This window comes from Nicotiana tomentosiformis, chromosome 1 (genome assembly GCF_000390325.3).
Source record: "Nicotiana tomentosiformis chromosome 1, ASM39032v3, whole genome shotgun sequence".
NCBI lineage: Eukaryota > Viridiplantae > Streptophyta > Magnoliopsida > Solanales > Solanaceae > Nicotiana > Nicotiana tomentosiformis.
The window spans coordinates 49,679,775-49,696,533 of NC_090812.1; the positions used below are offsets into that span (position 1 = coordinate 49,679,775).

The following is a 16,759-nucleotide window of genomic DNA, read 5'->3' on the forward strand; positions in this document are numbered from 1 at the left end:
AGAAATTTTACTAAGGTCCACTTAGGTGTTTAATTACCCAAAAATCTAAATGTTCATGGCCTCCACTTAAGAGAGGTAAATCAGTTTGAATTCTAAGTTACTCATTCAACATAACTATCATTATCATCATTGCCATATCCAAATCAACTTTATTTAACAACCTTTTTCTTCTCTTTTCCTAGCAAAATGATAAGAAAGGTTGAAAATTAAATAGTATTCTTATCTTTGTTCAATGCAAAATTTCTTTTCCTACTTACGTTTCCTACTTTGCTTGTTTCTAATGCAAAGTGAAATCAATAAGTTCTTTTAATTTTATTTTTACATCAATCAATGCTTTACCAAACTGTCATATAAGTCTTTTATGTATTAATAATTAATTTTGTCATAAAAATAGTTTGGTGGATTCTCCATAATAATTTGAATGATATATAGAGTCAGTAACAACTCTAGATAAATAAGGGATTTACTAAATATATGATAATATTATATTATGAGAATCTACTACAATTAACTTCATGTACTTATTGTGGAGAATCCACCATACTTATGATAAAATTAATTTACTAAATATATGATAATATTATATTATGAGAATCTACTATAAATAATTTCATTGAATTCACGAAATCCTATCTCGATCTTGCCTGACATGAAATAACATGCAGGATAAATTCAGCTAAATTATTTTTAACAAAGAAGTTAGATATTAACGCGTTCTCGTGGAAAGAAAAAACATCAAATACAAAATCACAAAAGTTAATGCATAAAGTAGTTTAAAATGTTCATAAATTGATTTCAATACCTAAATAATATGCAGGATAAATTCAGCTAAATTTATGTTTAGCAAAGAAGTTAGATATTAACGCGTTCTCGTGGAAAGAAAAAACATCAAATACAAAATCACAAAAACTAATGCATAAAGTAGTTTAAAATATTCATAAATAAGTTTCTATACATAAATAATATGCAGGATAAATTCAGCTAAATTATTTTTAGTTAAGAAGTTACTAGATATTAATGCATTCTCGTGGAAAGAAAAAATATCAAATCCAAAATTACAAAAATTAATGCATATATCAGTTTTAATACCTAAATACACTCAGTACGAAAATATTAAGTATAGCCGTACTATTAGATTTTAAGATCCAAAATGAACTAAAATCGAGTTTACTGGCGAGAAAAAGAACTTCGATTAAATGTTTATAATCTAAAATAGTAACATAGTTTATTTTATTTTTTAAAAGTATCAAATCCAAATCCAAGTGGAAATTAATTAAATACATAACACCTGGATCAGATTATTTATTTTGTCTGCTTAAAAAAGAAAATATAAATGTCAGTCTTGTCCTTGTAATTTTCACATAATTCCACACATATCACCTTTCCCTATCATCCACAGCTACTAGTACAGTACATTAAAACTAGAAGTCAATTTCTACCAAAAAAAGTGTAATAACGCTCACAGTTATTTCTCTTTTTCTTCCCCTCTCTCTTTCAACGCGTATGAATCCAATGCTCATATGTTTTTGTCTGATTACCACATAACTCACAATCAAAATCAAAGCAAAATGCGAAAAAGAAAAACACCAATTTTTGCATAGTGGTGTGAGACAGGTGTGGAGGAGTGGTGTCAGTGATGATGATATCTATATGTTGATGAACGAGCTGAAAATCTGATTTAGGAAAAAGATTGATGAAAAATAAGAACAAGAAAAGAAACAAAAAAAATACAAGTAGCAAAAGAACTTTTCCTATAGTGGGAAGCTCCATTTGTATTGGTCCCACCATTAGAATCCGAGGTGTCAAGAACTCTTCTTCTTCTTCATCAGCTTAATTGTCCACCACCCTAAAGGCCTAAACCCCTTTCTCTTTCTCTCTCTCTCTCTCTCTCTCTCTCTCTCTCACACACACACACACACACACACAGAGTAGCATCTTTACTTTCCAGTTCCAAGTTCGCTTTTTTTTTTCCTTCTCCAACTTCTTTGGTCTTTAATGGCTGCCCCACGGACCACTGCTAATTTTCTTTGTGTAAATACGTGGGTCGGTGTTTTAGTCATCTGGGGTTCTCTCTTTTTATCTTTTTGGTCGGTATAGATACCCTTATAGCCAAAAGAAAAAAAGTAGTAAAAAAGAAGAGTTCTTAGTAGTGAATTATTGTTAGGTGCTATACTTCCTCTTTCTTTGACCCTCTCTGAGTTGATAAAATCCCTTTCAATATAGTTTTTTTTTAATATATTTAGTGTTATAAGAAGAAAAATAAAGATATTTTATTCTGTTCAACGTGCCAAAGGAGAAGAAATTGTCGTTCTGATTGTTACCTGCTTGGTTTACTCTTAATTGCATGATTCATGAGGCAAAAAGTTTCAATCTTGGTGAAAATCTCTTTGTGGGAGTGCCTCTTAATTGATTAAAAAGGTGATTTTTTTCTTTCATTGATAAAAAAAAGGAATTTTGGGTTTTCAAGTTTCTGCCGACAAAAAAGTACAAAGAAGTGATCTTTGAGGTTCTTTATGATTTGCTGATGCCACATTCTGTGTCTGAAACAGTTTTCTCAATAGTTGAAGGGCCATTCTGCTGGCACAGTTGTTGGTTGGAGAAAAATTGAAGCTTTTGCTCGCTGTGTATAAAATGAGGTGCTGAAGTTTTTGTAGTGGAGCCAAATTGCTTTCCATGTAGTATTGTTTTTTGGGGAGATTGTTGGAAGTAGTGTTAAAGATTGTTCTTGAAAAGGGAAAAAGCAAATTTTTGATTCGTTACCAACTAGATAAGTCTACAGTTCCTTTAGCTTTACTCTGTTGGGAAGCTTGTGGAGTTGAAGAGGGAATTGTTTTTGGTTTTCTTGCAAGTACACTTTGCTACATATTTGTTGCCGCCTTCTTTGGTTGGTTCTCAAGGTTCCAAATTTTGGTAAAAGATTTCCATTGTTTCCCTTTATCAAGCCCTTTTCACTACTGCAATTGATATGACCTTGGAAGCATCTCCGGTTTCGCCGTAGTGATATTCCATATTTTGTATATTAGTAGAATTTTCATGATCCTTCCATTCTGTTTGTTGCAAACTTTTTATTGCTTTTATTGGAAGAGATCTGAAGGTTAGTCTATTTAGAAAATGCAACATAGCCTAGACCATTGGAAATAATAATTTGATGTTTCTAGCTAGGATCTTTATTGGCTAGTTAGCTGCATTCATTTGCTACGGAGTCTATGTTGTTTCAATTCCCTTTCCTTGATTCAGAATCTTAGGGAGTTTCCAATTATATGTCCTTAATTTAAGTCCTTTTCTTCTTGACCAGACTTGAGCAGAGAGGTCATCGTAGTATCGACAATTGAATAGAGTGCACTGAAATTTAATAAGTTCCCAAACATGGCAAAGAGATCACAGCGAGCCACTCTGAGATATGAGAAGGATCGAGCGGGTTGCATTTGGGGTTTAATTAGCATCTTTGATTTTCGTCATGGTCGAACCACTAGAAAGTTACTCTCAGATAGAAAGCGAGGAAGCAAACCAGCTGTTGGTAAGATATCTATAATCCTCACTCTTAGAGATGAATCTGTCTCTTTTCTTTGTTTGCAGCTTTCTACCATCTGATGTCAATTCTCCCGTCCCCTCCCCTCCTCCAACAAAATCACATTTTTTTTGTCTTCTGCAGATTCTGCTTGTTCAAGCTCTATACAGGAATTACCAGATCCCACTGACAATAGACTGAATATTGAGGTATGTTATGAGGCAACATTGTGACTGTATATTGAGAATATAATATTTTTGGAACAAAAGGCTTTGAAGACGCTTTAGCATTTACACCGATTTCTAACAGTTTTTGTTTGTACATATGCTGGCATGATAAATTGTATGGTATTAATGATTTTAGGATAATGAAGAAAGTGAGGTAGCAGTACCTGATCCTAAAACAAGTGTAAAGGAGCTGATGGAAGAAGAAATGGTGAATGAGCAAAGCCTGAAAATTCAGGGTAATGGCTCTGAAATAAATGCAGAAGAGTTTAGTTCACAAAAATCATGGCGTGCAAGAAAGAACAGCAGGCGAACACGCAGACCAAGTAATACGCACTTTCATGATTTAGATGATGATGGAAATTTGAGGTCTGAAGCACCTTATCATCAAGATTCCGGAGGGAAGGCCCTCGATGATCTGGACATTGTAATGGAAGAGCTCCGCCAGATTCATCAGAAAAGTCGTAAGTTTGTCGAGGTCCGCCAAGATTTACATAATGATCATAACAAGCAGTCAGATCAGACTCACCCAGTTGTCGAAGAAAAGGTAAATGCAGCGATTGAGGTGTTTATAAATCAGAGATCAAGAAACAATAAACAATTGGGAGAAGATAACAAGACTCTCCAATCAAAAGAGTTTATGGATGCTCTGCAGACACTAAGCTCAAATAAGGAATTTATCTTGACACTCCTACAAGATCCAAATTCAAGGCTGTTAAAGCAAATTGGAAGTTTGGAGGATGCTCAGTTTGAGGAAAAGCAGAAACCTAACTTGATTCCAGAATCTAATATGTCAAAGGAAAACCGAGTTCATGCAAAAACAGATGACGTCATAAACCACAAACAACGCAAATTTTTCAGGAGGAGGAGCAAGTCTCAAGAAATTTACCCCCCAATGGAAGATGAGACACCCCGACCTTCAAGTAAAATCGTTATTTTGAAGCCTGGACCAGCGGGCTTGCAATCACCTAGTGCTCAAACCAATGCTAACGCTCCAGTGCACTCGCAATACGCAGAGAAACGTACAATGCCGGGTGAGAGAAACACATCCCAGTTCTCATTCACAGAAATTAAAAGAAAACTCAAGCATGCAATGGGAAAGGATCGTCATGGGATCTCTCATGAAGGAACCATCCGCAGATTTCCATCTGAGCAGCTGAAGTGGAATAACAGTGAAAGAGGGATCTCTGGAGAACATTTAGGATGGAGTTCTCCTAATAGAGACCATTTTTATACTGAAAAATTTGCTAAATCTCCTCTGGGCATCAAGAGAGGGGATAAGATAGTCAAGTCGAAAGGTGTTGAAGCAGTCTCACCGACTGAGGCATCTGATTTTCCCAGGCCAGGAATGTCCAACATCTACATCGAGGCAAAGAAGCACCTTGTGGAGATGCTAGACATTGAAGATGAGACAACAACTGTGAGTAGTGGACAATTGCCTAAATCCTTGGGGAAGATACTTTCATTTCCCGAGTATAACAGTTCACCTAGCTGCAGTCCGAGAGAAAACAGCAAGGATAGTATGCTACCTTCCCAAATGAGGGAGTCTCTTACTGACCCTATACAAGGAACCAATGATGACAGACTTCAGCATGTACGAGAAGACCTCGTTATGGGTCCAAGTCCATCCACCCAAGATTTAGGGATAGAATCTAGCTGTTCTGACAAGTATCCTAATGAGTGCACCAATGTAGAGGTTCCATGTGAAAATGGGAACACAGTGGATGAAGACGTGGCTTCAACTGGTCATACAAGTCCTAAAGGTGTTCATCTCTTGATCATCTCTTGAACTTAGGAACCTTTCATTTGTCAGTTCAATGTTCGCCAATTTCTAAATCTATTGTCATGTAATCAGTCTCCGAATCATTGCAGGAGATCTAACTGAAGAAACTATCAAAAACAGAGGCCTGGAAGAAGGTGTAGTATTGAGTGCTCTTTCTGAATTAGGTAGCTCTCCAATTGACAGAGACATCCGAATTGATGGTGATGCTACCAACGCAGTGGATGATGGAAGTTCTGCTCAGGGATTTGAATTGTCATTTAACTGCTTACAAGAAGTAAGTAGTGACTGCTAAGTACTTCTGTTGCCTACTTTTTGGTATTACTAGTTTGCATCCCTATGCATTGCACATTGTAATAACAACAACAACAACAACAATAACCCAGTATAATCCCACTAGTGGGGTCTGGGGAGGGTAGTGTGTACGCAGACCTTATCCCTACCCTGGGGTAGAGAGGCTGTTTCCGATAGACCCCCGGCTCCCTCCCTCCAAGAACTCCCCACCTTGCTCTTGGGGGACTCGAACTCACAACCTCTTGGTTGGAAGTGGAGGATGCTCACCACTAGAGCAACCCACTCTTGTCCACATTGTAATAACAGAAAATGTAAAATTACATGTTTTATTTTATCAAAAACTTTAACAAAGTAAATCTCAAAAAAAAAAAAAAAAGTTAACAAAGTATAGATATTCATAAGCTACTCACTGGAATACCACCAGAAAAATGAAGTCTTAGAGCTTTCTTCTCGTACAGTTTTGTTTCCTTCATCCTCTAATCTTCTATTAAATTCTTTTCATTTTACAAAAGGAAAAGTTTGAAATGTATTTTTCATGAGAAGTCTTGTTTTAAAAAAAATCCAGGTCAGTATCCGCAACATATTTCTTTATATGATAAAAATTTATAGTCACAAATAAGATTTAAAAAAGAGATTAAACTACTCAATCTGTGATCTCTTAGGTTTTTTCTTCTGTATCCAGGTCAACAATTTTGATTTTGGTTTCTTACCTTTCTTTGCTTTCTGTGTAATTAGTTTGTATTTTGGGTAATGTTTCTGTCTTCATGTACCTTTGAATGAACTTATCAGTTTTTCAGATTATATGTTGTCTTTCATTTTACAATTTATCACACTGCCTGCTTTAATAACACTACTTAAAACAAAAGCTCAAGTTTTATGAAATCAAATCAATAACAGCTAGATTTAAGAGTGAGAATTCAAAATACGAATATTAACAAATCAATTCAATATTTCCTTTGCAGTATGCTAATATGTAAGTATTTTAATTAAAACAACTTTATCTCATACTCCAAGGATAAAAGAATGTTTGTCCATTTCAGTTTTCCAGGATGTGTGTTAAAAGATTGGAGCACAACTACTGAAACACATTTTTGTGTATAATTATGTCTTGCTAGAAAGTTAATTTAAACTTGTAATGAAATTTGTTCTATCTTTCAAGATGATTTTTTTTATTTTTTTGGGTGAAAGGTTATGATAAGCTCATCGAACACTAGAGTTTTTCCCATTGTTCAATAGAGTTTTGGTACCTGATAAAAAAAAATAACTCATCGAACACTAGTTTGAAAGAATGAGCCCTTTCCTTTGGTGCTACAATATCTATAATCTTCTTCTGCTCTACTTCAGGATCCATCTGGGAAGGATCAAACTCTATCTTCTCCACCAGTTTCACCTGCACGCTCTTCAAGCCCTAGGAAAGCTGAAGATCCTAACAGTGTAGTTGATAGAATGGAGCGACCTAGTCCCGTCTCAGTGCTTGAGCCATTATTCGTGGAGGATGATGTCAGTCCTGCCAGCACTATATTCCGACCAGGTTAACCTGCTTTACCAAGAGTTTGCTTAAACCATGATCTATCATTTTCTTATATGCTCACCTAACTGAAATGTCGCACCTAACTGAAATGTCGCTGTTCACATGTGTACAGTTGATACAGAAATTCAACCACGGAAAATCCATTTTGAAGAACCAGTGTCTTCCATCAGTGAACAAGTGTGTCCAACAGTTTGTTTCGAAAATGAAGAATCCGCTTTTGAATACGTAGAAGCTGTTCTTCTAGGTTCAGGATTAAATTGGGATGATCTTCTCCTGAGGTGGCTTTCGTCTGACCAGGTTCTTGACCCATCGTTATTTGACGAGGTAGAGTTATTTTCAAGCCGATCTTCTCATGATCAAAAGCTCCTTTTTGATTGTGCAAATGAAGTTCTTAAGGCAGTCTGTGACCGCTATTTTGGCTGTCACTCCGGAGTGTCACTCGGTAAACATAACATTCGACCTGTTCCAAAAGGGATGGACCTGATAAACGAAGTATGGGAAGGAGTAGAATGGTATCTTCTCCAGTATTCAACTCCTCATTCTTTGGACCAGCTTGTCAAAAAAGACATGGAAAGATCAGGGACATGGATGGATCTCCGGTTGGATCTTGGACATATCGGTGTTGAGATGGAGGAGATTATTCTGGAAGAGTTGGTGGAGGATACAATTTTGAGCATATCTAGTGATACTTTGGAGTGTGAAGAAGTTATTCTCTTCCCAGCCAAGAGTGAAATTGACAGTAGCATGGACTAGTGACCGAACCTCTCTCTCTCTCTCTCTCTGTGCAGGGACTAAGAGAAGGCTTCCCTAGACTCTAGATAACGAAGTAGACCATGCAGCTCTTGCGAGACACTACTTACTTTTATGACACATAACAGACTTCCATGCAAAAGCTAGCAAATAAAGAGAGTGGACACCAGAGATCAGGGAACTCCTCTTTGATTTAACTGCTTTTTAAGATATCAAAAGTTAGTTCCTCCTGGAGAAAATCTCATTATATGATTGAGCTTCAATCCAGTCGTGACCTGGTAATGACCGGGGTTCTAATAGATGTAGAATGTGTGGTTTCTGGTTTTGTTAATGTGTGTTGAACCTACATATTTAGATTTTCTTCTTTTTCTTTTTGCGTGGCAGATTGGTTGTTGAGGTTTTGGGCGTTTGACACAGGGTCATTCCTTTTGGTCCATCTTTTAAATTTTATTCTTCGATAGATTTTTCTCTTGTAAGTACAAAGTGGTTGTAACTGAATAACATTGAAGTAGGAAAAAATAAAGAAGAAATAATAGCTTGACATGGTTGTTTGTATCACTCTACGATAGCCTAAGTATGCTTGAAGCTACTGCTGTCAATTTGTTTCAATTTGGGCAAGTCATATCTTGGTATCTCGAACCCAAAAAATTGCAAAAATATGACACCTTTTGGGGATGGTCTTTTAACTTTTGACTCCCGTTTGTCCGTGACAGAACTTCAAGGTCAAGGGACAACACTTGTTATACTTAGAGTTTTGCCCATGCGCAAGCAAAGACAAAAATTCTGTTTCATTCTTTTAACATGGAAAAAATGAAGATCACTATGGACATTTCTCAGGATTATGGTAATGTAGCACATGACGAGAACATGAATTTCATACAAGCAAGTATTTGCAGCTAGATGAAGAGTATGCTTTAGCATGAGATGGTAAAAAACATGTTCTCTGGGTGCCCCCCCTCCTATTCCAACATCCACAAGCAAGTGTTTACAGCTAGAAAATCAAAGCAAGAGGGTAAAAGTGAAACAGCAAAAAGCAGTAATTAGACTAATTACTCTTTACCTGGTTTTATGCTCACTAGAATAAACTTCAAAGGAGAATTCAAAACACCAAATATCAGGTGCCCTCTTCATGTTTGAGCATGGTGTCAAAAAAGATATCCTTTGCCATTAACCTCAATCAAGAGCAAGAGCAAGAATGAGAGGGTGACATGTTTTCTAAATACATTTGTCACCAAAAGCACAGGCCGGATGCAGAGGAGTGGTGGGAGGGAAGAACATTATTGAGAAATAAACATCACTAATAGAATTTGTTACTCTTACAGAGAACTGAAACTCTAGGTCAGCTACTCAGAACTCAAAAACATTTCTCTTAACTGGAGACTGAGACCTCAAGAGAACTGCACCTTGCAAAATGGCAACAAGAAGATGACGGCTTCGAATAATATACTAGAGGAAAACTATAGCACATCTCGAAGTATTCATTGCTAGATAATGCGAAGTCACTTCTTCTTCTTCTTTGCTTGCAGAGACGAGGGCAAAGCCGCAGGCCTCTTCTTGGTAAACGCTTTCGTTTTGCTTTCTAATTCCTCGTCATCGCTTTCTTCATCAACTTTCCCGTCTTTGGCAGAAATTGTTGATGCTTGAGAGCTCTTCAATTTTTTTCTTTTCTCAGCATCCAATTTAGCACGTAATTTTCTTTCCGCGGGGTCATTTGAGAGTACAGTTTGAGATTGACGTGGAACTGCAGCACCAATTCCAAGCCTACAAGGACCTAAGAAATTAACCCCAGGAATTTCAACAAAATATAGCCATGTCGAAGAAGATTTTACCTAGGTGGACGACTCTCTAGAACCACATTATTTGGCTTAGCATCATCTGAAGAGCCCATATTGTTAACCCATTGCTCAGCCTGCAAATGAATCACATATTCACACCATAGCAACAGTCTATAGTAACGAAAACATGGATAATAGTACAACCAGTCAAAGGTACCTAGACGACTTCAAGAATGTTGCTCCAGTTACTTACATGGGGAAAAGAAAATATGTTGTGGGGAAGTAGTTGAGTAACATGATACGAGTACCAAGTTAACTTGAGGCTATGAAATCATGAACGGTTAGTTAAAAAAAGATGAAAAAGTGCCAAGTTCTCAGCTTTCTTTTGATTTACTAACCCCCTTTTTACAAAAGAATTCTAAGATAAACACCGTTGCCTCATAACCTGATAAAAATCATTGTATCTCCTACTTTAGACCAGTTAAACCAGAACCTTATGTATGCTACAGATCAAAACTTTCTATCTTTAGTGCCTATGCATCTTACACTTGAAGAATTACCGTCCAAAAAGTTAAAACTGGACATATAGCCAATTATACACGTCTGACTTCCATCTTAGATAGTCTAAGAAAAGAACACTTACCAATTTGAATGCCCTGTTCAAAACAACCAATTGAGAACGTGAAGTTTTCTTTGATGCCTCTTCCGAACCGATTGTCATTTTAAACCACCTAATCATCAACCATAATTGCACAGCATTACAACAACTAATTTAAAACTGAGTACTTCTACCTAAACAGGAAGAGGAGAAGGAAACGATACCAGGTAAGATACAACAGTGGAGGCCCTATAAGTTACTTTGCAGTGGGTTCCAGACCACAACCAAAAAAAGCTCCTTTACCTGTAAAAATATGATGACATTCTCAATGAGGAATCAAGCATACTCACAGCAACACTGTCATCACAAAAAAATACATATACGGCAAACATTGAACACCTGCCCCTTCCGTCTCCTCTCCTTCTTAGTGTTGATTTTAATTCTATGCAAAATTTGGATTTTCTTTGATATATCTGAACTGTCATGTAGCCAAATCCTTAGATCAGAAGTGTTCCCCTAGTTTTATTTGAATCCCAATATGTTGCTTTCTTTGAATCTTGTTTTAGGTGCATCAAAAAGTATGTATCTCCAGACTCTGAGAAGGCAAATGCTGCAGATTTTCCAAATTCTGAACCCAGGTTTCCCCCCCCCCCCCCCCAAACCCCCCACACACACACAAAAATCTTCTTTCTTTCCTTTCTATGGTTTATAAAAGAAAAAAGAAAGCACAAGAAAAGAACTTTTCTGATACCAATTATTTAGCAAACGAGAGGAAAGAGCCACTAACAAGAAGGGTGATCCATTTGCCACAGCATGTGAATACCTTTTTTCTTTGATAAGGTAACTCAACTTTATTCATCTAGCATCCAGTAGAAGTGTAGGATCCCTTTTGCATTGATAGAACTAAAGATGTATGGAGCTGAGTAGCAGCTGTATGGACACAAGGGTTTGTCGGACGTGGACATGAAGACATAAAAATTTAAAATAAAGGGGAATGATACAAGCGGTGTGCAATATCATGTCAAAATTGTAATGCCTAAAAATAAAGAGAATCCGCTAGAAGTGAACTATTATCAAATGGGTGATATTATGTTCCGAAAATACATCACGAGCTTATAAAAGATCAACCTTCATATCTAGATATAAAAATAAGAAGAGAAAAAGAGTGAAGACTCTCAGAGAAACTCAAAAATAAAATGATCTGGAATCACCAATGAAAAAATCCACTTGCACTCCTAATAGTTGATAAGATATTAAGAAGTAATGACAGCCATTAAGTCTAACATACTCAAGAAGCCTTAAAACTCCGGGGGGGGGGGGGGGGGGGGGGTTGTTGGTTATCACGTCAGTCTAAGTTTCCGCCCTTACTAATGAAATTTATTACCCTATCAAAAAAAAAAAAAAACTTAAACTAACGGATAAGTGAGTAATTAAATCAGTCACCTATGCCATATTCCAAACCAGTTCATGATATGAATTCTCTGCACCCCATTCCGCTTTGTTAAGGCCATGTGGGCACGTTTTAATGAGAACTTTATTCAAATGATAGACTACTTTTACACTGGCTGTGTACCCTTGCAACACTCTCTTATCCGAGCTTGGGATGGATACTTTATGAAGCTCACACAGGGAGATTTCGGGTAAAATACTTAAAAAAGAACAGGTAAAAGAAGAAGTGTGATAGCCAATACCCCTAATTTACTCAGGTTTTCTTTTCTTTCTTTTTTTCCAATCTAGAACAACCAGCAATGCAAGAGAAGATAACAGAAAACGTCAATTGCAGCAGAGATATAACAAAGATAGTGCAGAAACACACTACATGAATGCTTCACAACAAAAGTAACTATAATCTGCTATTTCAGAATCCTTATTCCCTGTACACAAAATAAAACACCAGCTCAAGAATTCTTCACAGGAAAGCTGACAATAATTTGCTTCTTTAGCTATCCCTATGGCTACTAGTCTGACAACTTTCTCATCATTTTTTTTTTAAAGATAAAAATTTGCTTCTTTAGAGTGTGTATGATATCTCAAACAAGAAACTTAACACAGGGTATAAGTGTTACATTTTGGCCTCGAGACATGAAAGAATTAACAAATTGATAAGAGGGCTTTGCTCTTTTTAACCTAATGAGTGAAGAAAGTAAATAATTCGTGGAAAATCAGATGTGAAGAGTTGGTACATACTATATTGAATCAGCTGAAGAACTTGTTAAGCACAAAAATGAGTACTGATCATCTAATCCCCATTTATAAAATTAAAATTCAGGCATCGAAACAGCATGAGTAGTTATTATTGTGTATTTGCTAACCTGTCAAACTATCAATTTTCTTGCTCTTTGGCAGCTGGGGGAGGAGTGATTGGAACCCTTGGGGAATTATGGAACTCTGTTAGAAAACTCCCGCAGATGAGAACAACACACATCAGCGGATATGGTTGCGATTGCGACAGCAACAGCAAGGTGGAGGCGGAGGAAGAGGCGGAAAGAGTTGCAGAGTGAAGCCGGCGCAGAACACTCTTCAATGGTCGACGAAATTTGCGTTTTTAAATTCATATAATACATAAATCGCCTGTAAAAGCGGCTTATAAGCCGCATGATTTATAAGTCGCATTAACATACACGATTTATAAGTTGGATTCAGAAGCGATTTATAATTCGCATTACTTGATTGCGATTTATAAGTCGCAATAGTCAATTGAGATTTATAAGTCGTATTAGATAATTGCGATTTATAAGTAGCATTAGCCATTGAGATTTATACGTTGCATTTGGTGTCCGATTGTCGGGGGCGGCTTATGCCATAGTCACAAGTACTATTTCTTAACAGCTTGTTTGAATGGTTGTTACTTATTATATTGCATCATATTATTACTTTGTTTTGATTGTTAAATTTTATTGTATCGTATCGTTAAATCCGTCGTTAAAAAGTGCCATTTTATGTAACGACTGATTTGGTTTGGTCGCGTCGTTACTTTTTTTTTCTCTCATCTTGTTCTTCCTTATTATTAAAAGATCTTATTCTATCCTTTATCCTACATTTTTATATAATAATTCTACCTCGTACCTTATTTTTTCTTTATAATATTGCAAGTTTATTCTTTATATTATTGGTGCATAACATCACGAAACGATGATAAACAATATAATCTATCCAAACATTGTATACATCAAAACGATAAAGTACAATGTCACCTTCTTTTTACGGGGAAATAAGTTTTTCCAATTAACTTGACATTATTGAAGAGGGATTATTTTATTTTATTATTTTTTAGAGTCGCTGCTTGGAATAATTATTTACGGTGTCCCAAGCCACCATTTATTTTAAATCCAAATTCAAGGAAAGCTTGACTCTGTTCAAGTCTGCGAAACAAAGAAGACAGGGTAAGAAATTCTCCCGGATTCCGTAGTTTTCGCACGGTCGTTTTACGATTAAACTCGGCTTAATTATCAGATTATTACATATTTTAAACCTATGTGCATTTTAACTCTTTACCGCTTTTATTGTATTTTTAAATCATTTTTAGTATTTATGGAATTATTTTAAAACAAGTTACGATGTCATACGCTTGTCGTTTTATATATACCGCAAATCGCACCACGTAAAATGTACCCGCAATTTACAACATATTTATTTTATTATTATTTTGAAGTTATGAGATCAAGGCATGCGAGCGCACACTCGAATTTGGGATTAGGTGTCAAAGTTCTGCCGCAAGAACCGTACCCATAACTATGACAAATTATTAATTAATCGTGCCTACGGCAAGCTACGCATATTCATAAGTTGTTTATCTCTTAATTTTGAGACGTTGTGACAAAGGTCCTGAAGTTATGGAAGAAGTTACACATATTTATATTATTCAAAGGAGTTAGATAAACTCTGTTACTTTCACAAAATAATAAAATAGTTACACCCTCATTAGCCTACTTCTGAAACCCATGTGAATTTGATTAGTCTTAGAGATTGTTCAACTGATCTAAGGCGGGGGTAGTGGTCTGTTTGATGTGAATGGAGGATAAAAAAAAAACAGGTTCCCTCTTATTGCTTCCAGCTATCCATCATACCAAGAGTGTTCTACTTAAGCCCAAATCGTGATAAACCTTTCTTGCCCCCTAATTCAACACCTCACACTATCTGTTACACACATATTATATCAACACCCACCACACACACAAAGGGGAAATAAACAAAAACAGAGAGGAAAGAAGCGAGAGAGGGGAAAGAAGGACGAAAAACATAACAAAAATGGATCCGAAAAAGAAGCAAAACAAAGGGACGGGAAGGCACAAATTGGAAAACGAAGCAGCCAAATCCCTTTCATCTTCTCTTCTTCCTCATCGTCAATCACCAATTTTTCTTCCATTAAACCATGTAATCTTCTACCATTTTTACTCAAAAACTCACCTCAAAACAGTCATGAAACCCACCTTGAACTACCATGAACGTCCAGCCATGAAAGCTCCATAAAAAACACTTGAAAGAGCTGTGTAAAGCCACCGTACAACAGCTGAAAAAGGCCCCAAACTCCACTGTGAAAAACACCAGCAACAAAAACGCTGAAAACAGCCCCCGTTTCTCACCTCAAAACAGCCCCACAAAACACCCCAACCAGCCCCAAAACAAAGCCATGAACTGACCTTGAAACAACCAGAAACGCAGCAGTCCCGTTTCCAAAAATCGAGTTGCGTCGCACAACATGAACAAACCGAAACAGTTCACCTCCACCACTATCAACACCCAGTTGATGTCTGAGGTCCGTGAGGCTCGTTCGGAGTGAGATTTTTCAGTCAGCCATGTTTCCGGCGAGGTTCCTCTCCGTTTGTGCTTTTCAAAGTTGATAATCAAAAGCAACTTTTACACTAATGACAGAATAGAATATCAAAAGGAAGTGTTCCTTCCTCAATTCATTACACTACTAATTTTACAGCTCAGCCTTCGATACTTCTAAAGCTAGCCATCTACCACAGCTTCAATCAATTTCCAGTAAATATGGAACCAGTAAACTTCAAAATCCTGTAACGAGAACTTGCTGAGCTAAGACATTTTCAAAGACGAATTTAAACAGATTCATTATCTTCAACATCACCTCAAATATGAACCATTATTTAAACAGAGTAGAAATTCCAACAATGAACTATTTATGTAAGCGATAACAAATGAAACATTTAGTTCAAACATAGACACGCACCACAGATTATCAGAGAAGGAATTCTAAGCAGCTTTGATAATTAAATATATAATATCTATTGAATCAGACTTGAATATTACATAGAGAGGTCAGGATTTCATTTATAAATTCAACAAGGACTACAGGTGATCATCAACGTACCTAGTAGAATGAAAACAGCAGGGAAAGACCAGATAAAGGTCTGATAGCCTAGCGATGGAACTCAGCAAACAATTTCCAGCAGAGAAACAGCAGAATTCCAGATCAGATACAAGCTTTTGAAGATGAAATCCATAAAAGGAAAAAGAGCAGCAGCATCTTCAAACAGTTAGAGATTTCTCTCTATCTAGGACCAAATTTGAATTGCAGGATTTTTGCCTTTAGCTTTTTTTTTGGTGAATGCTGCTCAATTTCAGACTTCTGTATTTTCGTGTGTGTGTCAATGAATAAGAGAGGTGAGAATGATTGTGTGTGTATTCTCGGATTGTGAATGGGTGTGCATATGCGTGTGTTCGAGTGAGGTCAGAATCGATAGGGTATGTATACAGATCCATCGGGATTTGAGAGGAGTTGAGTCGTTTTAGTGAGTGGGGTATAGGAAGCGACGACGTTTATGTTCTCTGCAGCGTCGTTTTGAAGGACTGGAGCAGACTTAGCTGTGGACTCCCATTTTGAACTCCACAGCCCTATCTTCTTTTCTTCTTCATTTTTATAATTAGCAACTAATTAACTAACCTAATATGTAAAGCTAAAATTGCAAAATTAACCTATTTACTGATTTATCTATCAATTAAGCTAATTAAAGTGTAAATTAACAACTTATCTAACTAGTTGAACCTAGAATTATAGAAAATAAGAAAGATTAAACCATTTTTTATTTTTGTATTTTCTAGAAATGCAATTATAAAATTCTATAAAAATAATTAAAGCTGTTTTGAAATGTTTTAGAAGTAATTTTTATATCGGTCAAAAATTACGTGCTCACATATAATATTATATAATAGGCAAAATACATAGTTTACCCATCCACCTTGCACCCAAATCCTTGTTACACATCTGTTGACCACGGGTTTAACTTTACGCTCCAAACCTTTCAAAAGTGTGTCAATGACACACCACTTTTGACCCA

General features: G+C 36.4%; 2 protein-coding genes and 1 long non-coding RNA gene across 9 annotated transcripts; 1 reads left to right on the plus strand and 2 right to left on the minus strand.

The window, feature by feature from the left end:
• Positions 1 to 1,109: 1,109 nt before the first annotated feature.
• LOC104087518 (uncharacterized) lies at positions 1,110 to 8,645 on the plus strand. Of its 2 annotated transcripts, XM_009592020.4 has the most exons (8): positions 1,110 to 2,418; positions 2,550 to 2,636; positions 3,296 to 3,517; positions 3,653 to 3,717; positions 3,872 to 5,495; positions 5,605 to 5,789; positions 7,151 to 7,337; positions 7,450 to 8,645. In XM_009592020.4, the coding sequence occupies exons 3-8, from the start codon at positions 3,367 to 3,369 to the stop codon at positions 8,088 to 8,090; spliced, it is 2,853 nt and encodes a 950-aa protein (XP_009590315.1). In that variant the 5' UTR covers positions 1,110 to 2,418; positions 2,550 to 2,636; positions 3,296 to 3,366; the 3' UTR covers positions 8,091 to 8,645. The 2 variants fall into 2 exon arrangements, with proteins under 2 accessions (XP_009590315.1, XP_018623375.1); XM_018767859.3 differs by lacking the exon at positions 2,550 to 2,636.
• On the minus strand, positions 2,324 to 3,416 carry LOC138896876 (uncharacterized). Its single transcript, XR_011410376.1, has 2 exons — positions 3,293 to 3,416; positions 2,324 to 2,841 (listed from the first exon to the last, which is right to left on the minus strand). It is a non-coding gene; the product is annotated as an uncharacterized lncRNA (long non-coding RNA).
• Positions 8,646 to 8,897: 252 nt separating the features above from the next.
• LOC104087517 (uncharacterized protein PB1E7.01c) lies at positions 8,898 to 16,177 on the minus strand. 6 transcript variants are annotated; one of them, XM_018767860.3, is made up of 5 exons: positions 15,793 to 16,177; positions 10,685 to 10,763; positions 10,506 to 10,593; positions 9,917 to 9,996; positions 9,233 to 9,848 (listed from the first exon to the last, which is right to left on the minus strand). In XM_018767860.3, exons 3-5 carry the CDS (start codon positions 10,581 to 10,583, stop codon positions 9,587 to 9,589), a joined length of 420 nt encoding a protein of 139 aa, XP_018623376.1. In that variant the 5' UTR covers positions 10,584 to 10,593; positions 10,685 to 10,763; positions 15,793 to 16,177; the 3' UTR covers positions 9,233 to 9,586. The 6 variants fall into 6 exon arrangements, 5 of the variants coding, with proteins under 5 accessions (XP_018623376.1, XP_070038498.1, XP_009590310.1 ...); XM_070182397.1 differs by lacking the exon at positions 15,793 to 16,177 and adding an exon at positions 10,858 to 11,107; XR_011410372.1 differs by lacking the exon at positions 15,793 to 16,177 and adding an exon at positions 8,898 to 9,078 and having other exon boundaries at positions 9,386 to 9,848; positions 10,506 to 11,107.
• Between the last annotated feature and the right edge of the window lie 582 nt (positions 16,178 to 16,759).

Coding starts and splice junctions, on each gene's coding strand:
- LOC104087518 (XM_009592020.4), top strand. CDS start 3,367: ATGGCAAAGAGATCACAGCGAGCCACTCTGAGATATGAGAAGGATCGA. Junction 3,718..3,871: donor ACAATAGACTGAATATTGAG/GTATGTTATGAG, acceptor TAATGATTTTAG/GATAATGAAGAAAGTGAGGT. Junction 5,790..7,150: donor CATTTAACTGCTTACAAGAA/GTAAGTAGTGAC, acceptor GCTCTACTTCAG/GATCCATCTGGGAAGGATCA.
- LOC104087517 (XM_009592015.4), bottom strand. CDS start 10,601: ATGATTAGGTGGTTTAAAATGACAATCGGTTCGGAAGAGGCATCAAAG. Junction 9,997..10,505: donor TGAACAGGGCATTCAAATTG/GTAAGTGTTCTT, acceptor ATTCATTTGCAG/GCTGAGCAATGGGTTAACAA. Junction 9,849..9,916: donor CTAGAGAGTCGTCCACCTAG/GTAAAATCTTCT, acceptor AGGTCCTTGTAG/GCTTGGAATTGGTGCTGCAG.